The 23,849-nt window shown below is 45.6% G+C and overlaps 1 protein-coding gene across 1 annotated transcript in view; it reads left to right on the top strand.

Moving 5' to 3' along the window:
• Nucleotides 1–23,849, top strand: part of si:ch211-186j3.6 (neural-cadherin) — a 640,545-nt gene that overhangs the window by 575,991 nt on the left and 40,705 nt on the right. Inside the window, exon 35 of the mRNA XM_054732672.2 lies at nt 8,771–9,015. Within this exon, the coding sequence (XP_054588647.2) occupies nt 8,771–9,015 (245 nt within the window). The remainder of the gene's footprint in view (nt 1–8,770; nt 9,016–23,849) is intronic.

Here is a 23,849-nt window from a genome sequence, read left to right as displayed (position 1 = left end):
TTCCCTTACATAGGCGTAGCCGTGGCGGGCCGCCACGGCTGAAATCCCACCGCCACGCCTACAACATCCCAAGTTTTATTGATGTTTTTTTTTTGCGCCGTTTCCCAAAGAAGCAGCAGGAACTACTGTGTTGTTGCTTGTGATCACAGCCGGCAGTTAGCAAGGAGGAGGAGGCACGGCAGGGTGGTTACAGCTATGAGCGTACGGATAAAGCATTTTTGACGAATACGAGCAAGAAACGAGTGTAAAACTCGGAAATATCTGTAATCGTGCTGAATGAAATTCTCATTGGGTAACTGACTGTCTTCAAGCTCTGTGATTGGCCAGTCAGATAGAGCGCCCGCCCCTCCCTACAAGCAAAACTGCAGCCGGGAGCTCCGTCAGCTCGGCCCGGGCATCAACGCACACACACACAGACAGTAAGCCGGGCGTGCACTGTGCGACTTTTTCACTTTTTTGAGCCGATTTTCCACTCGTGCGAGAATCCACAAGATCGGGGCGAGTTTTGCGCTGAGCGTCGTGCAGTGTACAGGGGGTTACGAGAGGCGATTAACACCACGTGACCAGCTACCGATCAGCAATCGTGAGCTGCACGGACTTCTGGAGTGTTTGATATTTATCTCGTTCCTCATGAGGGTTGAAGCGGCGCGGCGAGCAGCTGCGACCCAAAAAGTATCAGAACCGCTCACGGCGCATTCACAGTCCTGCATCAACTCCGCTCACCCGCTATTTCCCTGATAACACACGTTGCTCGTTTTTATTTCTACACGTATTTTTTACTCACAAAGATTGTCAAGAAAGCGTGTTTGTCGTGTTCATGTCAAATTAAACTGATCACAAAACACAGATTTACTTTCTTTATTTCGTTTCCTCATCCAACCCCCATGAATCCCTGTGTGTCCTCCTGAAGCACTCCCGAAGGACAACAGGCAAAGCAAGACAAAAAGTCTGACGTGTTGTGTAAAAACTGCTATTTTTGGCATATTTTAGGTCCGACGTGTTGCTACCAGACGTACAGTGAGCACATGACTCGTGAGATCTACCCTGCGCTGAAGTCGTACAGTTTGAGCTGAAGCTGTGTTACGAGTGAAAAAGTCGCACAGTGTCCGCCCAGCTTATTATAATGTTCACTGTAATGCATCTTGATGTTCTTAACAAATAAATCAAATCAAAAATATTGGTCAGTAATGCCAAATATGTACATTTGTGTTTCAGTCATTTTTATACTGGCTTAAAAATACTTCATTAAGTCTACTAAGCAGGGGTGTAGAACGTGTTTAATAGGGCCAGCCCAGTGATGATCTAGGACCAAAATAAAGGGGGCAAAAGAAGATGTTTTTCCAGACGCCAAGAAAAATTAAATGCCAAATCCACCCTGCAAAGTGTGTCACTGAGAGTTTAAAACAGAAATTATTATTGTGCAAATACTGGTGTACTCACCTTTAATACTAGTTATTACAATGTAGCAGTTGCTGGATTGGTGCAGTTCAAAGTGGAGTGCATCAAATAAAACAATATTAACATAAAGGTGAGTGAGACGTGTCATAACCCCCCCCCCCCCCCCCCCCCCCCCCCCGCAAACACCACCACAGTTGGAAAAATTCCTAGGGGAAACACTGACACTTTTCACATGTTTTAACCAAAAAGCCCTTGACCTCCTTCTGTTGGTCCAGAACTCTGCAGCAAGGCTCCTAACTGGAGCAAACAGAAGAGCACACATCACTCCTTTTCTGATGTCTCTGCACTGGTTACCTGTTAACTTTAGAGTTCATTTTAGAATCCTGACTATGACTTTCAATGCTCTACATCAGGGCTATTCAATTCCGGGCCACGAGGGCCGGTATCCAGCACGTTTTAGCTTTTCCCCTGCTTCAACACACCTGATTTCAATCAGCAGGTGATTAACAGGTTTCTGCAGAGCCTGATGAGCTGCTGCACAGGTGAATCAACCATTTAACTCATTCACTGCCATTGATGACAAAAGTCATCATTTTAAATCCAACCGTTCACTGCCAAGTTGACCCCTGGGGGCGACGGTGAGCTGCAGACACTGTTGTGCTCAAGAACCAGTTGGCAGCTTCAAAACATATACCTGTAAAAACTGAGTCTAAAATTCACGGGAGCAGGTCTCATTCTGTGGGCGATGCCAATATTAGATGCCATATTTCCTTCTACGGGAGGCCTTGAGGACAAAAGGCATTCACTGATTTGTAACAAACGATTCCAAAATGTTCACTCTTCGTAAACATTGTTGTTTTACACATTTTCATCTTCACTTGTTGCCGGTGATGAAAGAGAGACTGATGTGCTTGTCATTTTGCTGGAGGTTGCACTCCCAAGGATTTTTGACCCTAATGGCCATCCATTGGTAAGGTCTCACTTGAACACAAAATTACAGCTTGCTTGCAATGATTTAGGTAGGGTTCAGGGCAGGGTTCAGGGCAGGTCACAGCACAGAGTCTGCTCTTTTAATGGTTTTTAATGACACGTTTTTAGCCTGTGACATGGATAATGATGTTGTCCTACTATTGCTGGACTTATCTGCAGCTTTTGATACAGTCAACCACAAAGTCCTTCTGGACCAACTACAGCACTGGGTGGGGATAACTGGGCAGGCCCTCCATGGCTTCGCTCCTATCTTCATGACAGGACATTTAGTGTTCAGATGGGTAAGGTGACGTCACCCTGCATGAGACTTCGTTGGGGTGTGCCACAGGGCTCTGCCCTTGGTCCTCTCCTATTTGCATTGTATTTGCTTCCTCTTGGAGTCCTCCTTCGTCAGCATAATGTGAAATTTCATTTTTTTTGCTGATGACTACCAGATCTATCTCCCTCTTCTACATGGGGAGGATATATCTGTTTCTCGTTTATTGGACTGTTTGAAGGACATAAAATGTTGGATGGCTTCTAATTTTTTGCACCTAAATGAGAGCAAAACGGAAGTCATAATACTTAGTCCTGGCAGAAAAAATGGCTCAGGTGCTGATATTGACCTTGGCCCACTGACCCCCTATGAAAAGAAAATAGTCAGTAATTTAGGGATAAAAATTGACTCCTCACTTATTTTTGACACTCATGTAAATACAGTGGTGAGGTCCTGTTTTTAACCTGAAACAGCTATCCAGGATCAGGCCTCTGCTGTCCAGAGCTCATCTGGAGTCTGTGTTGCATGCTTTCGTCCTGTCCCGTTTGTACTATTGTAACGCTCTCTATGCTGGTCTGGCCCAGTGCACGGTTCCATGGCTCCAATTTGTACAGAACTCAGTGGCTAGGTTCCTGACAGGTACTAGATGTCGAGAGCACATTACCCCAGTGCTGGATGCTGTGCACTGGCTCCTGGTGCAATTCCGAGCTAAATTTAAAATCTTAACTCTCGTTTATAAAGCCCTCCAGACCAGTGCCCCCTCTTACATTACTGCACTTTTGCACAGGTATGCTCCATCTCGGTCTCTTCGCTCAGCCAAGCAGGGACGTCTGGTGGTCCCCCGGTCGAAATATCGATCGAGGGGTTATCGTGCTTTTTCTGTTTTGGCTCCAACTCTGTGGAATGATTTGCCATTGAGCATTAGGCAGGCACCGTCCCTTCAAGTCTTTAAGTCTCGTCTGAAGACTCATTTTTATTTGATTGCTTTTCAGCGCTAGGGTTCATTGAATTGCCCTCACATTATGGTTTTTAATACTTCTTCTTTTGATCAGGATGCTTGATCTTATTTTATCCACCATTTGTTTTCAATTGATTAGTCTTATACCTTTATCTCTCTGTATTTGTAATATTGCTTGCTTGTTATTTTATGATTTTATGTTTTTATCTTGCTTTTATGCCCAGGTACTGGGAATGTTTTTTTTTTATGATGATGCTGTTCAGCACCTTGGGCTTCTGATAACGTTGTGGAAGGTGCTCTACAAATAAAATTGATTGACTGATTGATTGATTGATTGATTGATTGATTGATTAGGTATGTAATGCCCCTATCACCAGGGATAATGCACACCATCACTTTAATTAATGTGTAGAAAAACAGAAATACATTGCCAATAAAGGTGTTAATATTATGAATATATTTGAAAGTAGCCTTGTCGCTCATATTTTAAATAGCACACTTTATATATTTATTTATATATATACCTAGGTGTTTGGCTGGATTATGATCTAACTTTTAAAACTCATGTTTGTGCAACTACACATAAACTCAATTCTTGGCTAAACATATTTTATCGTTCTGTTAACTGTTTTAACTTTCTGATCAGAAAAAGAACAGTCAGACAGCGGCTTCTGCCTACTTTGGACTATGCTGACATTATTTATCAAAATACCACTGCTTCTTTTCTGCACTCTTTAGATGTGGCATAGGACAGTCTTTGCCGTTTTGTGCTTTGTTGTCCCTTTAGGATGTATGGGCAGTTATCCTAGCTTCCACCTTCAGCCAGGAGACAGTTTCACTGGATTCAGTTTAGTTTCAGAAGCTTTTATTTTAGCTACCCTTATTATCTATCTTAAGCTACATTTGGTACATTACAACTCACTTCACGGTCTTCGACATAATGATCAGATCTTTTTGGTTGTTCCTACAGTTAAAAGAGAGGGTAGTGATTATTTTCAGAACATTTGTCAATGTTACTAATTGTGTTTCCTTGACTTCTGCTTTCACTGGTTATTTATATTTATTTTAGTTCTTCAGTCATGTTTGTTCATTAGTTCAGACCTGTGCTTGTCTTTACTTTATGTCTTTAGTGGGGTTTGTGCTTGGGGGGTGGGTTTGAGCATTGTGAGCCATTGTGTGTGTGTGTGTGTGTGTGTGTGTGTGTGTGTGTGTGTGTGTGTGTGTGCGCGCGCGTGTGTGTATTGTAATCATTGACTATAGTATATATCAGAATCAGAATCAGAATCAGAAAAGGTTTATTGCCATTGTCAGTGAACAAGCAGTTCACAAACTAGGAACTTGTTTCGGTACTAATGTGCTACATATAACATGAATAATAAATTTCAAAAATAGAATAAGTAGAATAAAATATAATAAAACTAGCATAAAACATTCAGCTATAAAAAAGGCAGGTAATGGTAACATGGCCGATAACGTGACGTTGTGTCAAGTACAGAAGACGAGCATGGTTGTGTGTTTATAAGCTATTCACAAGTCTAACGGCAGATGGAAAGAAGCTGTTCTTATGGCGGGAGGTTCTGGTCCGGATGGACCGTAACCTCCTGCCTGAGGGAAGCGGCTCAAAAAGTCTGTGACCCGGGTGAGAAGGGTCAGCTGCTATCCGACCTGCACGCCCCCGAGTTCTGGAGACGTACAGGTCCTGGAGAGATGGAAGGCTGCAGCCAATCACCTTCTCAGCAGAGCGCACAATGCGCTGCAGTCTATGTTTGTCCCTCACCGTGGCTCCAGCGTACCACACAGCGATGGAGGAAGTGAGGATGGACTCAATGATGGCCGTGTTAAACTGCACCATCATCTGGGCCGGCAGCTTGGCCTTTTTCAACTGCCGCAGAAAGTACATCCTCTGCTGGGCCTTTTTGATCAGGGAGCTGATGGATGGCTCCCACCTAAGGTCACGTGTGACGGTGGTTCCGAGGAAGCGGAAGGAGTCCACAGTGGTGACGGGGGTGTCCGTCAGGACGAGGGGGAGAGATGGGGCTGTGACTTTCCTGAAGTCCACAATCATCTCCACTGTCTTCTGAGCATTGAGCTCCAGGTTGTTGCTGCTGCACCAGTACACCAGCCGTTCCACCTCCCTCCTGTAGGCGGACTCATCACCGTCAGAGATGAGCCCGATGAGGGTGGTGTCATCTGCAAACTTGATCAGTTTAACGGAGTCATGGCTCGAGGTGCAGCAGTTTGTGTACAGGGAGAAGAGCAGAGGAGAAAGTACACAGCCCTGTGGAGATCCTGTGCTAATTGTCTGAATGGTGGAAACATTCTTCCCCAGCCGCACGCACTGCCTACGGTCTGTCAGGAAGTCCGTGATCCACCTGCAGGTGGAGTTGGGTACGTTGAGCATGGAGAGCTTGTCCTGGAGCAGAGCAGGGAGGATGTTGTTGAACGCAGAGCTGAAGTCCACAAACAGGATCCTAGCGTAGGTTCCCGGGGAGTCCAGGTGCTGCAGGATGAAGTGGAGGGCCAGGTTGATGGCGTCGTCTACAGACCTATTAGCTCTGTATGCGAACTGCAGAGGGTCCAGGAGGGGGGAGGTGAAGGACTTGAGATGAGGGAGGACCAGGCGCTCAAAAGACTTCATGACTACAGACATCAGCGCCACAGGCCTGTAATCATTCAGTCCAGTGACACGGGGTTTTTTAGGGACAGCGACAATGGTGGACAGCTTAAAGCAGGGTGGAACGTGGCAGGACTCCAAGGAGATGGTAAACATGTCCGTGAAGATTGGAGACAATACCTCTGCGCAGTGTCTCAGGGTAGCGGGGGAGACACCGTCTGGGCCCGGGGATTTCCGTGGGTTTTGCTTATGGAAAACCCTGAGCACGTCCTCTTCTGTCACTGAGAAGGCAGTGGAGGGGGAGGGGTGGTCAGTGGCGACTGTACTATTCACAGTGGTGAAGATGGTGGGGGAGGCATGTGACACCATAGCGGCTGAAGAAACCTGTGCAGTAGGGGGTGTGGGGAATGGGTGTTGCATTTCGAACCTTGCATAAAAGGAGTTAAGTTGTTCAGCCAGTTGTAGGTCGTCAGCAGCATGTTGGGCCCTAGGCTTGTAGTTGGTGATTTGCCTGAGCCCTCTCCAGACAGAGGAGGTGTCATTGTCAGAGAACTGCTCCTTTAGACGCATATTGTACTGGGATCACCTTTTTCAAGTCTTTTGAGAACTGGTACTTAGCGCCCTTGTAGCTTTCTCTGTCCTTGGCTCTGTGAGCTGCTTCTTTCTCCCTCCTCAGCTGTCTCAGTTTGGGTGTGAACCAGGGCTTATCGTTAAAAGTGACCCTGGTCTTTGTTGGAATAATGCTGTCCTCACAGAATTTTATGTATGACGTCACAGTGTCTGTATATTCATCCAAGTTGTCTGTGGCAGATCCAAACATGTTCCAGTCTGTTGTGTCCAGACACACACGAAGCTCCTCCACAGCCTCGCAGGTCCACTTTTTAGTAGTCCTCAATGCAGGCTTGGAGAGCTTCAGCCTCTGCCTATATGAGGGGATGAGGTGAATCATGGCGTGGTCTGAGAAGCCGAGAGCAGCTCGCTGCACGGCTTGATAAGCTCCACTGACTGTGGTGTAGCAGTATATCCAGATTTTGAGGTTGTAATGCTGCCTGTGTCTGTGATCTCCGATTTGCTTTTTTGTTCATTGTTGATCTGAAATAATGGAGGACCCCCTTGAAAACGAGGTGTTTTGTCTCAAGGGGTTAATCCTCCTGATAAAGATATGTTAATAAATAAATAAATATGCGGCTGTATTGAACAATGTGAGTTCCTGCAACACGGCCCGGCGGGCAGTCTCACTTTTCTCTGCTCAACAACTGTAGTAGAGCTGTGTGTTTAGTGACACAATGGTAACTTCTACCGTGGCTCCAGGAGACTGAAAATCATCCATGCAAAAATTAATTTTGATGTAATGGAATGTGTTAAAGTTAAAACTAAGCCAATGTCATTAAGTCCAATTATCTTTACCTCAGGATGGATTTAAAAGGTTCCATAAAGCGAGTTTCCAGGAGCACTACCCAGCTTGAAACAGCTCTGTACAGCGTGGTGTGAGTCAGCCCATCTCAGTGTAGTTTTGATCCCATGACTGAACTAATTTGTGCAATATTTACTCATGACTTAAAATAGCATGAGGTGATCAGTAAACAGTGTAAGGTAGCATGTATGATGCACAGAAACACAACTCGGCACAGAAATGGTGGTGTTGATGGGCATTTTGCTCAGCTTCATGACTTTTGTCAGACTGAACCAGGAAAGGGCTGCAGGCAGTGAAACAGAAGGCAGAAAACACCAGAGCAACCAGTGACTCAACCCCCTAGCCAATCAATGGACAGAATCACGATGCCGCCCGACTCAGCCTTGCCAGGTACCTCAATGGAGCAGGAACTAAAAATAGGGGAGTAATTGGGGGAAAATACCAAACCGTGCCCTTGTAAACTGTGGTTGGGGTGAGATGCACCAGTCCGAGTTACTCTGAGTAGTGCTCCTAGAAAACTACCATAATGGTAACTAGTAAGGCTCATCATGAAGTAACTAGTAAGGCTCATCATGAAGTCACTCCAGAGCAAGGACGTAATTTTCACTTTAGAAGTGGGGGGACACGGGGGTGGGGGGTGTCTTTACAGTATGTTCTAATGGGAAACAGGCTTCAACACAAACAGTTGCTTTCCGCTTGGTCCTAGAGCTCAACCAGTGTCGATTTAATATTGCGTAATATTGTTTTTGGATGGTAAAAAGTGCAGGGGTCAAAACTTGACTTTGGAAAAAAGTGGGGGGGGACATGTCTCCCCCCCCCAAAATTACGTCCATGCTACAGAGTGTCATAATGAAGGTCCTTTGTTCATGCTGCTTCACTACACACTTCTTCTGACTCCTGATAGAAACTCCTGTTCATCTTTATGTTGTCTCTGTTGGCAGGAGTTACTAGATCCATTACAACCAAGCTGATAAATAACTTTTTCCAAATGGGTACAGCAGTGACACCTTTCCTTTAAGTGTTTTTTTGTTACAGTAGACCAATTCTGTCTAACATCCTTATAGTTTCGCTGATTGCCCTTTAAATGTATTTTATTTGTCTCTTGATTTTAATAAATGTCACCGTTTCTCGTTTCTGCAGATGTCCTCCTGGGCACATGATCCGTGTGAATGGGACCAGAAAGTTCTGCGTGTACACCCTGTGTGCGACGCGGCCTTGTCACCGTGGTACCTGTGTAGCCCAGACGCCCTCCAAGTTCACGTGTCACTGCCCCGAGGGCTACAGAGGACGGCACTGCGAGACGGCGCTGGCTGTGTACAGGGAGGATGTGGGCCTGAGCTTCAGCTCGCTGTTTGCCATCTGTATCTGCTTCATGGCCTTACTGGGTGAATATTACACCAACATGACAGCTCCACACTCATCTCTCTTTCCTTAAACTTTGATTAGTTGGGTAAAAGAATAAAAGGGATGAATGAGTATACCAAAACCCAGTGGCGGTTTTACAATTAGGCATAGGTCAGGGGCCGCCTGGGGCCCCCTTATGTTGGGGGGTCCCCCAGCTCTGACTGCTGCCACCCCTTTTTTAATGCCACAATGGACTATTTCTTTAAGAAGTCCGATGCACAGACAGGAAGTGATTGGTAGTCATTCCAGCCCAATCCAGTTGGTGGCGGTAATGCACCAAATTGTTGTTTGCCAAGTGCCATAAGACCACAAATAAGAAGAAAAGAGGCGGGAGCGTTTGTCACAAACTCGAAGCAGTAGCCAAAACATGAAGCATGAAATGGAGTTATCCTAGTGGCTCCAATAAGAGAAAGAAGCAGCTTGCTTTAAAAAAGCTTTTATTTTCACTTCTGAAAGTGACGTCGTTTTTCAATGTAGACATCAAAAGGAAGCAGAAAGGAAAGACTATGGAAAATGTTTAAAGGGAGGAAAACATAGACCAAAATGGAAAATAGAAAAAAAAGAAAGGCAAAAGCACAGGGGCACTGACAGGAAGAAGAAAGCTGCGCAAATAGTGAAGGCACTCAAAGGGAGAGAAAGACAGGAAAAAAGAGGAGGACTAATAAAAAAGGAAAGTAACTCATGTCAGAAGAGGGGAGAGTTTCACAAATCCAGTTAAAGATAAGACTGTCGAAAATTTAGTGTAAGGGGCCCCATGTCTGTGTTCGCCTTGGGCCCCCAAATCGCTGAATCCGCCACTGCCAAAACCAACTCTTTAAACCAAAACAATCTGATTTTAATTTGGGCAATTGAAAAAACATTTCAGTGGAATGCCATGATTGGCCAAACGCCAACAACTCTAGACAACACCAGTGACTAGAAATGTGACTGCTACACATACAGGGGCAGATTGATGGGGACAGATATGTGTTCTCTTCCTGTTTGATAGCTGCTACTGGTGTTACTGGAGGAAACTCAGGAGTAAGTAATGAATCTACTTAGACTGTTACCAAAGCTCCATCTGTTTACTGCCATTGGTACCACAATTTCAGAGTGACAGACACAGAACAATACCACTCTTGGGGTTTTGAGTTGTTCTCCTTTTGTTCTGTCTTATAAAAGTGTGCACTTTTTTTTTTAGAAATCGTGAAAAGATCATGAATGTCCTCATGCATGTTGAGAAAAGCATAATAGCGCTATAAATAAAAAGTTGCAGCTATTGAGCTTTTTGGGCTCCAACAAAAGAAGCATTTGTTAGACCTGCAGGTGACACCAGTCAGGATGAGCTGAATATCACTGTGTTACTTACGCTGTAAGGTCTGCTCGCTTGTTTAGAGGTTTTCTAAGACTGGAGTGCAAATCCAAAAGGTCTTTGGTGTTGGATAGGGAGCGGTGGTGTATTTTAAACTTTCCCTGGAGTCTTGTCTCCATGGAGCCTGAGGTTGTTCACTTTGCTCTCGCAGCTGTGAAGTTCCAGTGTCTGAAGATGTTTAGCGGGTTCAACGAGAGCCACAAACAGCCCGGTAACCCTTTTGCATACAAAAAGGTGGAAACCTTTGAGTGACACATGAACACCAGGTAGCCTAAAATAAACCTTTGGAAACTGTTGTGATTATTCCCAGTGTAGTATGTTTGAGTAGGTGGTGGCCGTTAAAAGGGCATGTGCTGGCGTGCTGTTGCAGAAACATGTAGAGCACTACGATCTGGTTGTGTCTGGAACCGTTTGGTCTTTTGAAATTAGGACTGAACAATCAAAGAGTCACTTTGAATAAGCCCTTTCCTTTGGAGTTCAAGGTGAACATCTCCCAACAAGCTGCAGAGAGAAACTGGCAAGTGAACAAATGGATTGCCAGGGCTAACATCCGCAGTGGCGTTTATGAGGAGTTTAACCACGCACTGTCTTCAGAGCACTTTTTCTGAAACACTTATATTAATGCAAATAGCCCTCACAACCCTTACCAGTCAGAGAGGTGCTTCACTGACGAGGGTAGAGTTGTTCCTCTTAATTAATATGGGACAGCATAGACTTCACACGCAGCCTGAGAGGCCCGCTCAGCAGGACTTCGTCTTAAACTCATCTAACTGCACTCAGATGGACTAATGCCCTCAAGGATGGGTCTGTGGAGTTCTGTCAAAGAAGAAAATTCACACATTTGTGTGGTGTGTTTCTCACCGCACACATTTAGGTTTAATTCAGCTCTTATTTAACCAGCCAAGACAGAGTGAGAACTGTGGCCTTTAGAGGAGAGGAGAATAGAGCTGGCCACCTCTCCGGTTGTTTGGGTTCACATCCCAGTGTGACTACTGTGTTCACAGCCGGGAACCACACTTAGAAATAACATGGACTAAAGACTGGGGTATACAAACCCCTGCTTTTGGCTCCCTTACATATTCTTATTTATTCCTACTGATGCCCAACAAACCAGTTCTTTGTTCCATGCCAGCTCCCAAATGGGAGCCAGCGGTCTTTTGTCTCGGGTTTTTACCGTTCGGTTATAAATGTGGAGTGCAGTCTGTCTCCTGACAAACTGTGTGCCCTCGCTTTCCACCTTTACAGCCTAACGGTATAAACTTTGTTTGATTGCACCTGACTGGTTGCACAACATAAGAAAAGAATCAACTCTGTCAGGCGCTGCTCTCAACCCTCAGACGTGTGCACCAGAACATGGAGCCAGTTTCACTACTGACCACTCTGAGCTTATGGCTCCGTGTTTGCACATCATCTACTTTGTCTTATACTGTGTTTGTCAGTTGCCTTGTAAAATGTCCACACACACACACACACACACACACACACACACACACACACACACACACACACACACACACACACACACACACACACACACACACACACACTAATCAGTCACGACCGAATGCACTGTAGTGGTGAATTTATTATTGCTAGGGAAGTCAATCATCGAGGTAGCACCAAAATGGAAAAACGTGGGCCCTGCCAATTGCTTTGATCCTGCTGAAAGTTTATTCTTACGGGTATTGTGTCTCTAGAACATGGTAGGAAAAGTAACTACAGCACCAAGCTTAAATTAAAATGCATTTGAAGCAGTCACTGGTTTTCTCTTGTCTCTTGTACTGCCTTTAGAGGGGTGCTCTGCAGTACTCTGGGTGAGACTTGTGCTATAGTTACCACAGTTACACCGACAGGTGCTTGATGGTGTGCAGGTAGTAATTACTGCATTAGAGGGAGGCATTGGACTAATTAGGAACTGAAACAAACAAAATAAATTCTCTTGTGAAACTATGACATAAACGTGGAGGTCATGATGAAAGCAGCCCAGTCACTGGAATAAAAAGATCTCCCTTTTATGAATGTAAACCGGTATCGTACAAATTATTCTTGGGCTTTATTGGTAGATCTGTATTATTTAATTTCTGTTTCAGATAAACAAAAATTATAGAAAAAGATGCCGATTTTGTTGAGTTTGTTCAGTATGTAGTTTTGCTGAGTCGATCGTTGCCTGCTGAACTGTTTACGGTACACTGATTCAGGAACACTACCACAGCAAATGTGGATGAAGCTAAAACTCAGCTGTTTACATGTTGATGTTGCAGGGCTGGGCGATATGGCCTCAGATCAGTGTCATAAGTTCAACCGTTCACCTTGATTAACATAAATGGACAATAACTTCTCGTACAGCTAGTGGTAGGCTTGGTCAGGGAGCAGCCTGTTCACAAAAATCCCTCAACAACCATCTGGCAACATTTTAGATCCAGTCTCTGCCACCGGCCACTGCTCCAACTTTTGAAGCATCCTCCATTTTCACACTAGCCATTTTTACAAACAGTGCCATCAAGTTGCCCCAACGCCGTGGCGGCATCAGGGAGCCATAGGTCGTTTATAAGTGGTCAGACCATGGCGGTAAGTGATACAGTTGTTTCCTTTTTACAATCAATAAAACATTAGGTGATGGCAGCATGAAGGGGATATAGGGGAAGTCTCTGCACTGTCGCACACTTCCATTTATCTCTGACATAACTTGCTTTTAATGGTAATTGAAGCCGCGCTCGTTAACTGTTTGCTGCTCCTGCAGGTGTCTGTCCTCCACGGTCCCTGTTACAAGCCAGATTACCGGGCTAGCTCCACTCTTCTAGATTTTACTAATATCTCAGGGTTTGGCTCGTAATCGGTGTAGTGGGCGTGGCGTGCCAGTTTACCAACAAACACTTTTACTCTGTAGAGAGTTGATTAGCAATCACCACATTACCCAGAGCTTCTAATTCTGACCTAAATTAGTTCAAGCACACAAAGAGGAGGCGTAAACACACCTGCACACCCTTCCAGTCATTGAAGCTTATGTACACTTCAGGTTAAGACTCTTGCCAGCTGTTCCTTTTATGCTGAGGAGACACCTGACTTTACCTGTAGCCTAGGATGGAGGAAACACTTATATCAATGACACCTAGGGATGGCATTTACAGCTAGCATCTTACCTTTGCTCGGTTACCGACAGGAGGGGACCCCACTCGTAAATCCTTTTTTCGTTCCACGAATCTGAGGAACTAGGTTTTATTTCACACAGATGAGAAAAGAACAATAATCAAAACGAAACCCAGACAAGGCGGGTTAAAAAGTGAAACGCCTCTTTGCCAATAATCGGAGTTGTAGCAAAGTTGAGCTGAATTAGCTCTCCAAGAATGACACTAGGTCAGATTATCACAGACAATAAGCTCAAAGCAAAAGCTTCCTTCTTTCCATCTCTGTACCTCACACACTCTTCCCATCAAACTCTCAAAAGCCTTTCTCCAAAAAGCTCAGTCCATGACTGACTGACTCTCACTCATCCCATCAAGCTCTTCTCCTTGAACAGAGCCAACATCTTCCTTTTATTCACTCTGTACCCTCCCTCACAGTCATTGCTGCCTCAGACTTCCTGGTCACATGTTCCTCTTCTTCCTGTTACTTCTCCAACGGCCCCAAAGAGACCATGAGTCTTGGATGTCATGATGTCACCTTTTCTTCTCCCAGTCTTCATCCGTTCACTTGTTTCTTCTTCTCATCGCTATCCTCTTCTCTGCATGCTGTTGACATTAGCCCAACGTTGCCCCTCCTTCGTTCCATCCTGGCCTCGGGGAGGAATCAGTACATCTCATTTCTACTGCTTGTTTTAGCGATCTTATCGATTTTACAAGTACATGGTCTGTTTATTAGCTCGTGCACCTGGACTAATAAGACACACTCCTTACCTCCTCCACTTCTCTGGAGGTCAAAAAGGTTACCACAGAACCGTGAGACCGAAAACAGCTCGGTGGAGGCAACTAGCAGTTTACCACAAGAGACAAGGCTGTAGGAACACACACACACACATACGGATACACTTTGGAAAGCCTAGAACTGATTTCACACAATGGGAGACATAATCCAGACTTAATTCCATACGTTAAAAAGTCTGACTGTACTCCATACAACAGTCTCGGTCCAGTTTCTGGTGACCTGAGCTCCAGCTCGAACAGAGAGAGGCTCCAGTTTGCTGTCTCAACTGATTTTGTTCAAAAAGCAAAACTTACGGCCAGATTTTAATTTCATTTTCAATGTATTAGCTAGCCAGAGATCTGCAGTAATTCCCCACATCTTCATGACACCTACGCACAATCGCCATTTAGGTGACAGACAATTACCACAATATCACTACCAAGCCAGGCGGAACGAATGCCGCAAGATTCACAGATCGCCATGCCAGCACGGCATCGTTGCAGTAACGCCAGCATGGCGTGTCTCCTAAAAAGGGTTCCTGTCTTTCCCTTCTTAAAGATCAGATGGGGTAGAGTCACGTGACCCATCCAGTTCATAGTGAGACATCGTAGAAGAACATGAACATGGACAGCCTGGTCATACCTTTTGGTAAATCGTTGGTATTTCAAACACCTCTATGATATTGTAGGCATACATCCACTGAGCTTAAACTTAGTTTTGCAGCAATTGGGAGGTATTCACAATGCATTCTCTAAGTGGAAACTTATTGCACAAGATCTTGCAATATTGCATGAGGTTACTCATATCATTATTTTTAAGATCAAGAGCCCAAAACAGCAACGATTCCATCATTTCTCAGCATCAGATGATCAGTTTAAAATCACAAAGTGTGGTGGGCGATAAGCATTCCCTCAAGAAATCTCAAGTCTTTTATGTTATTTCTGTGTTTATTATGTTCTCTTCTATGGTCTTTATGGTTATTATTGAAAAGATATTTACAGCTTCAGCTTCTGGTTCAGATTTGAGAATGATCTGAATTATCTTCCTGCTGAACAGCTGGACTAAAGGACATACTGTCATACTGTGTGAGTTTGGTATTATAAAATCTTGCTATTAAACCATGACCCCCCAGTGAAATGTAGATTTAATAGATGCCAGACTGTACGACCTCTAGCATCACAGCAAACCTCTGACTGAGACATCACTGGAACGATGAATGGAAGTCTCGCGCTTCAGTTAACACGTTCATTCAGACTCTAAACGGGCGGCTGAGAATAGGAAACCGGAGACGGCTGTTGATGTTGTCATGGCTGGTAAAACTCAACAGCAGTCACACTCCATGGCATTTGTATCAAGTTCCAAATACCATCTACTACTACCATGTTCTGATCTCCTGTTATTTGTGTAGCTTGTTTTTGCTCTTAGAACCAGCTGATGAGGAACGCTACACACACGGACCTTGTCCGTAAGCGGAGCTTGACTGCATAATGTAGTTCGGGTGGTTTTTCTTTACAGGTGAGAATTGATTGGCTCATCTTAACAGGATGGCCTCCAAGGTTTGAAAAGTAATCAATATGCAAAATAAAAACACAGCACAATGCAACAACGGAGGGAATGGTAGCAACGGTGAAGATTCTGCTCAGTCTGTGGCTTTTTGTCAGGTTTCAAAAACGAGACCCTGAAAAGGCTGCAGGCAGTGAGGCAAACAGGAGGGGAGTTACACCAGAGTGTGTGTGACTCCAACCCCTGGCCATTCAGTGACAGACATCTTATTGACTTCACATTTTTGGCCCAGTTTGGTACGCCTGGGACCCCAAAAAAGTTGGTTCCACAAAAGGGGCAGCTAGCTCATGACCAGAGGCTTTGAGATGAGGTGGGAAGGTTTTATTGTCATTGTGTGCATCTGCTGTCTTCTCCATCCCCAGTGAGTCGTGGTGGATGGCAGCTTGTACTCAGCCAGGATGTTGGTGCTTCCAGTCTTTTATCAGGCGCGTTTTAAACTTCTGGAGTTTGTTTTTAATTTATTTCATGGAGGCGCCCCTCATCACTTAGCGCGCTCCTGAAACGATATGTCCCATCACGCGCTCTGCGCCCCTCTGATCAGGGCCTGCTAGGTGTTCCTCATACTAGGTGTCGGACTCGTGGAGACCGGGCTTTTTCATTTCTAGTGCCACTCTGGAACCAGCTCCCACAGTCAGTTGGGCAGTCGACTTCGACTACATACAACTACTTTAATGTAGTTTTGATTCTTTGCTTTTCATTCTGTTGTTTCATGTTCAGTGTTTTAATCTCTTATCATGGTTGTATTTTGTTCTTCAGCGCCTTGGCCTCCCGTAATGGGTGAGGAAGGCGCTATATAAAGAAAGCCTTGATCGACTGATTGATTGATTGATTAATTGATTGATTGATTGGTTGATTGATTAATTGATTAATTGATTGATCGATTTATTGATTGATTGATTGGTTGATTGATTAATTGATTGATTAATTGATTGATTAATTGATTGATTGATTGGTTGATAAATTGATTGATTAATTGATTGATTAATTGATTGATTGATTCATTAATTGATTAATTGATTAATTGATTGATTGATTGATTGATAATAAACTGAATTTAATTTGATTTAATGTCCGCAGAGTACACTGTACACTGCATATGCATGAGAATTATTGTTTCATTTCCTGTGAGTTAGCAAACATAAGCGTAGGAAACATTTAAAAAATCAGTCAGCTTGCCTAAGTATCACACACACACCTTTCATCACACCTTTAATACTAATAATCGTTTTTATTTAATTGTGTATTGTACAGCACTTTGGAGTCCTTGGACTTGATAGAGCACTGTGCAATTACAGGTCATATTTAATATTGACAGTATTTGTTTCTGTTGCCAGAGAGCTTGCAGATGTGTTTGTTGTTAGCCTCAAGGGCATCCTGATGGCTTTGGACAAAAGTGTCTGTCTGCTAAAAACCTAAACATAAATATAAATGCACCATATGACGCAGTCCCAATGGAAACCATGGGGGCAATGTTGTGTAGTATAGCTCATGTGCAACCAGCAAAATGCAAAAAGAAGACAGACAACCAGTTTGAATGGGTATGTAAATATAAACCACTATAGCCCATTTAAGAACACACACCATGTCGGCAAACCAGCGTCGTAGAGAATGGTGTTGCAGGAATTTTGCGGCTTTCATGCCGCCATGCTTGGTAGTAATATTACCGCATCGCTGGGCTTGTGAATACATACTACACCTTGTTGCAACAGAGAGAGGTGTCATGATCACGTGGGGAGTTACTGCCGCGCTCCGGCTGGTCAGATCACCAGACTGCATGGGGACTGTGGAGGGCAGCCACTTTTAGGAGCGACTTGTTAAAAAAAGCTTCACAAGTGCGGCTCCGATGGCGATAGCATACAATGGGAGTAAATAGGCAGCGATGTGGACAAAGTTCAAAACTGACTAACATGTTTCTGTCTGTGAAAGGAGCATCAGCAGGCCTTTAGGAGAGAGGCTGAGTCAGGCCTTCTTGTCCAACATGACCTCTGCTTCTGGACAGAATGGTCATTCCCGCCTTGTGGAACGCCTTCTCAGAAAAGTTGAAGCATTCTGCTTTACCAGGAAAGTGTGCGTGTGATGGCGGGATACCAATGCTTTTGGCAATGTGTTGTACATCATTATAAAGGTGTATGTGTGTGCGTGACTTCTTTTAGTTCCGTTATTTTATTTTACTACCTCCTCACGTGAGCTGTCTTAAGTGAGCACACCTGTGCAAGGACAATAAAATGATCTTGAAACTTGAAAAGAAATAATAGACTGAAGATGGAGATGTGTTGTAGTCCAGAACGTAGTGGCAGGGATTGGAAATGAGGAGGTATATATGTTAAACTTTGGTAGCATCTTTAGTTCTCGTCTGTAGGCGGATAAACTAGAACACGTCTGGCTTCGTAGTGGAAAATCTGCATTTTTCTCTATGCCAGTCCGTCTTTATTTGCCTGTTGAATATTCATCCACCTGTAAATCTGTTCCTAAAGGAGCCTCTGAAGGGAAAATGCCTTGAGCACAGTCAAACAGAGAATTGTAGTACAGTGATACGTTCCCTGTTTAATTGAGGACAGTGCAGCAGAAGAGTAGAGTGAGACAGAGTGAAGACAACAGATCAGAGGGGTACAAAATAAGACAGGACACCGAACAATGCCAAAATGGAACAAAAGGGAACTGAAGAGTGGAGACAGTGCCCAGCACATTGCAGTGAGGAATAACGTAGAAAGCGTTGTTCCGAGAAGGTTGGTGACACTATTGTGCTGCTGGCTATGTCTCCTAGTCTCATTAGTATTTTGTAGGACACCTCCTTCACACCCTGAGACTAGTCAGACACAGTTCAAATGATCATTTCTCCTCTCTACTTTCATCTTTTTTTCACAGCTCTAGTTTCCAATTTGGCTTGAGGCTCACATTAAATGTGACATCCAACCTTGATCCCGCTGAAGCTCAGTTGTGTTTTAAGTGTTAATTACATGATTGGTAGGCATATATGGTGCTGTTTACTCAAACCTGCAGAAATTGAGATCAATGCTTCAGGGGCTCTGGTTGTAATTTTCATCTGTGGAGCATTGCCTGCTCGATCGGTCAAGCATTCCTCTCCCTGAAATCTAAGTAGCTGCAGGAGAGACCGTTTTTTAATAAATCTTCATCAAATATTTCTTCTGTGGACTGCAAATGTTTAAATTGGAAGAACAAAAGAAGGGCAGCAAATCATTTAATAAGGCCATGACCGTTAGACATAAATAAACATCTTTGGAAAAGATCACATTGGTTTATTATGTTTGATGGTAGGCTGATGGGTGGGCTCCCAGGTATTTATATATGCTGTTTGGTTTGAACCCTGAGTCTGTAAACCAGACAAATCTGCTCTGTAAGGAAGAACCACGGCCCTTCCTTAAAGGCTGTGATTGTGGCCTAAACTGTTGTGAGCGTTAAAACTTCTTTGCTGGTATGATCTGTCAGGTCTTTGATCGCCAAATCCTTGGAGGCAGTGGTGTTTGTTTACTGTTGCTTCCTTCTGACATGTTATTAGGCACAACTTCAGTTCTCTGAACACATTGGAAACAGCTGGATGTTAAACAAATGTAGGTTTGTTTAAACTGTGGCGTGGAGACGTGGTGTTAAAGGAGAGGGCGTGAACGGCCCACGCACCAATGGAAACTTGAGCAGCTCATGAGACAGTACTTGTTAGTAAACCTGATGGATGTACTGCGTTGTTTAGAGGCTGGATTTTGTCATTTTATACCACAGTGGTGATGTATCTGGGGCACTACGAGGTTTAGTGTGTGTGTGTGTGTGTGCGTGCGTGCGTGTGTGTGTGTGTGTGTGTGTGTGTGTGTGTGTGTTCTCTGCCTTCTCCATCCCCAGTGAGTCGTGGAGGATGGCTGCTTATACTGAGCCAGGATCCTCTGGAGGTTTCTTCCTGTTGAAAGGGAGTTTTCCTCTCCACTGTCGCTGCATGCTTGCTTAGTATGAGGATTGCTGTATAGTCACTGACACTAGTCAGAGACTCGATGCAATCTGCTGGGTTCCTTATATAGGAAACTTTTTTCTGATTGGCTTAATGAACTGACCTGAATTGGAATGTTTATTATGTGAAGTGCCTTGAGACGACTCTCGTCGTGATTTGACGCTAAATAAATAAACTTGAATTGAATTGAATTGATGTTCCAGACTGTGATCTGAGAACATGTCCTTTGTTGTTAGAGTATGCACAACTTAGCTTGACTTATCAATTTAGTAACATGTTGCTATTCTTGGCAAGTTTTCAGACCCCCCTTGCAACTGGCCGCATGGTGGTGCAGTGGTTAGCACTGTTGCCTTGCAGCACGAAGGTCGCAGGTTCGAAACTCGGCTGTGGCCTTTCTGCGTGGAGTTGCGTGTTCTCCCCATGCATGCGTGGGTTTCCTCCGGGTGCTCCGGTTTCCCCCAAAGATCACAGCATGCCCTATAGGTTATAAATTGTAAGTCGCTTTGGATAAAAGCATCTGCTAAATAAATAAAATGAAATGAACATGAATGAACTCTTGTTGTATAAAACAAGTAGAAACCACTCTGGCAACTTTCCTGCAGTTATTGGACGTTATTAAGTTATTAAGTTATTAAGAGACGTTAGCTGTTTCCAGTAGAGGGGTTCCCGGACATTTCTGGGAAGGGGGAAGGTGACAGGGAAAACCGGTGGCTCGGTCTTCTCAGCTGTTGTGTCTTCAATAGGACTGTGCTACGCCGTCAGCATACCCCTACTAGTTCAGCAGGAATGATGTCATTGATTGCCGCCAAAAGATGTCCATAAACATTAAAAACATTATGTAAATTTTATTCTGCCAAAGTCTTCTGTATTTTACTTCGTTCAGTGTGAAGAGGATAGCTGTGTGATGTCTCAGTAAACAGAAGAAACAGCATTTTTAGTCGCTCTGCAGCAGAAATGAAGGAGTTGTGGACGGATTTCTGCAGCTCCCCAGATGTTTTAGGATTAGAAGTTTAGATATTTGTCAGAACGTACTCCTTTTCGAACATAAGGATGCCCACCGGTACACTTGGTACCAGGGCAGCCTAGGTCACAGGTCGATGATAGATTTTGTAGTCGTATCATCTGACCTGCGGCCGTATGTTTTGGACACCCGAGTGAAGAGAGGGGCGGAGCTGTCAACTGATCACCACCTGGTGGTGAGTTGGATCAGATGGCAAGGGAACATGCCGCGTAGACCTGGCAGACCCAAACGCATAGTGAGGGTCTGCTGGGAACGCCTGGCAGAAGAACCTGTCAAGACGGTCTTCAACTCCCACCTCCGGCAGAGCTTTGACCACGTCCCGAGAGCAGTGGGGGACATTGAGTCCGAGTGGGCCTTGTTCCACTCTGCGATTGTCGAGGCGGCTGTTGCTAGCTGTGGTCGTAAGGTGGCCGGTGCCAGTCGTGGTGGCAACCCCCGTACCCGCTGGTGGACACCAGAGGTTCGGGGAGCCGTCAGGCTGAAGAAGGAGGCCTACAGGGCGTGGCTGGTCTGTGGGTCTCCGGAGGCAGCATACAGGTACCGGATAGCCAAGCGGGGTGCAGCAGTGGCAGTTGCCGAGGCAAAATCTCGGGCGTGGGAGGAGTTTGGTGAGGCCATGGAGAAAGACTATCGATCGGCTCCAAAGAGGTTCTGGCAAACTGTCCGGTGCCTCAGGAGAGGAAGGCAGCAACTCGCTCACACTGTTTACAGTGGGGATGGGGAGCTGCTGACGTCAACTGAGGCTATAGTCGGACGGTGGAAGGAATACTTTGAGGAGCTCCTCAATCCCACCAATGCGCATTCCGAGGAGGAACCAGAGCTGGGAGGCCTGGGGATGGACTGTCCGATCTCGGGGGCAGAAGTTGCTGAGGTAGTCAAACAACTACACAGCGGCGGAGCCCCGGGGGCGGATGAGGTTCGTCCTGGGTATCTCATGGCTATGGATGTTGTAGGGCTGTCATGGTTGACACGTCTCTACAACATTGCGTGGTCATCGGGGGCAGTTCCTAGGGAGTGGCAGACCGGGGTGGTGGTCCCCATCTTTAAGAAGGGTGACCTGAGGGTGTGTTCCAACTATAGGGGGATCACACTCCTCAGCCTCCCTGGAAAGGTCTACTCCAAGGTACTGGAGAGGAGGGTCCGATCGATAGTTGAATCTCAGATAGAGGAGGAGCAATGTGGTTTTCGTCCTGGCCGTGGAACTGTGGACCAGCTCTATACCCTTGCAAGGGTGATGGAGGGGGCATGGGAGTTTGCCCAACCAATCCACATGTGCTTTGTGGATTTGGAGAAGGCTTATGACCGTGTCCCCAGGGGCACCCTGTGGGGGACGCTCCAGGAGTATGGGGTGGGTGGCTTTCTGTTAAGGGCCATTCAGTCCCTTTACCAGAGGAGCGTGAGTTTGGTCCGCATAGCCGGTAGTAAGTCGGACCTGTTCCCAGTGAGGGTTGGACTCCGCCAGGGCTGCCCTTTGTCACCGGTTCTGTTCATCACTTTTATGGACGGAATTTCTAGACGCAGCCGTGGTGTGGAGTGTGTCGAGTTTGGTGGCAGGAGAATCTCGTCTCTGCTTTTTGCGGATGATGTGGTCCTCCTAGCTTCATCCAGCTCTGACCTTCAGCTCTTGCTGGGTAGGTTCGCGGTCGAATGTGAAGCGGCTGGGATGAGGATCAGCACCTCCAAATCTGAGACCATGGTTCTCGACCGGAAAAGGGTGGCTTGCCACCTCCGGGTCGGGGGAGAGGTCCTACCTCAAGTGGAGGAGTTTAAGTATCTCGGGGTCTTGTTCACGAGTGAGGGTAGGAGGGATCGGGAGATCGACAGGCGGATTGGTTCGGCGTCTGCAGTGATGCGGACGCTGAGCCGATCTGTCGTGGTGAAGAGGGAGCTGAGCCAGAAAGCCAGGCTCTCGATTTACCGGTCGATCTACGTCCCAATCCTCACCTATGGTCATGAGCTTTGGGTAATGACCGAAAGAACGAGATTGCGGATACAAGCGGCCGAAATGAGTTTCCTCCGTAGGGTGGCCGGGCTCAGCCTTAGAGATAGGGTGAGGAGCTCGGACATTCGGGAGGGACTCGGAGTAGAACCGCTGCTCCTCCGGATCGAAAGGAGCCAGTTGAGGTGGTTTGGGCATCTGGTCAGGATGCCTCCTGGACGCCTCCCCGGGGAGGTGTTTCGGGCATGTCCTGCCGGCAGAAGGCCCCCGGGTCGACCCAGGACACGTTGGAGAGGTTACATCTCCAATCTGGTCCGGGAACGCCTTGGGGTCCTGCCAGAGGAGCTGGTGGACAAGGCCGGGGAGAGGACGGCCTGGAGCTCCCTAATTGGGATGCTGCCCCCGCGACCCGGACCCGGATAAGCGGAGGAAGACGAAGACGAAGAAGACGTACTCCTTCTGCCCTTGCTGTCTTGTGTTTCGTCTCCCCTTGTTAAGAGTTAATTTGACTCGCCTGCCCCTTGTTACCCCACCCATCTGTTTCTCTGATGTGTATTTAATCCCTCTGTTTGTGCTTGTTTGTGTCAGATCCTCGGGTGTTTCTCAATGTCTCACGAGGGCACTGACCTGCTTTGGTCAAAGAAAACGGTTAAACGAAACAAACTTATCTCATGTGATTGTGGCGCTGCGATCACGTCACGTGACGTAACGTTATATTTTACACACATCAGTTTGAGTATAGATGTACATCGAGCCTTTTACATTTTCAGTTGAGTATATATTTGTTAAATGATAAACGACCCGCACTTGTATAGCACCTCTCAGAGTAAGGACTCCAAAGCGCTTTACACTACAGTGTATCATTCATCCATTCACACACACATTCACACACTGATGGTGATGAGCTATGATGTAGCCACAGCTGCCCTGGGGCGCACTGACAGAGGCGAGGCGAGGTTAAATTCAATATGTAAGCGAGTTACTACCCGCTAGCCACTGAAGCTGAAACTACTAAGCAACTAACCAATCATAGATAAATGCTTTGGATAAAAAACATTTTAGATATCAGCCCAATAACTACAATTA

This window comes from Nothobranchius furzeri, chromosome 9 (assembly GCF_043380555.1).
Source record: "Nothobranchius furzeri strain GRZ-AD chromosome 9, NfurGRZ-RIMD1, whole genome shotgun sequence".
NCBI lineage: Eukaryota > Metazoa > Chordata > Actinopteri > Cyprinodontiformes > Nothobranchiidae > Nothobranchius > Nothobranchius furzeri.
Note: the sequence above shows the minus strand (reverse complement) of the source record. Positions and strands in the feature narration are given on the sequence as shown.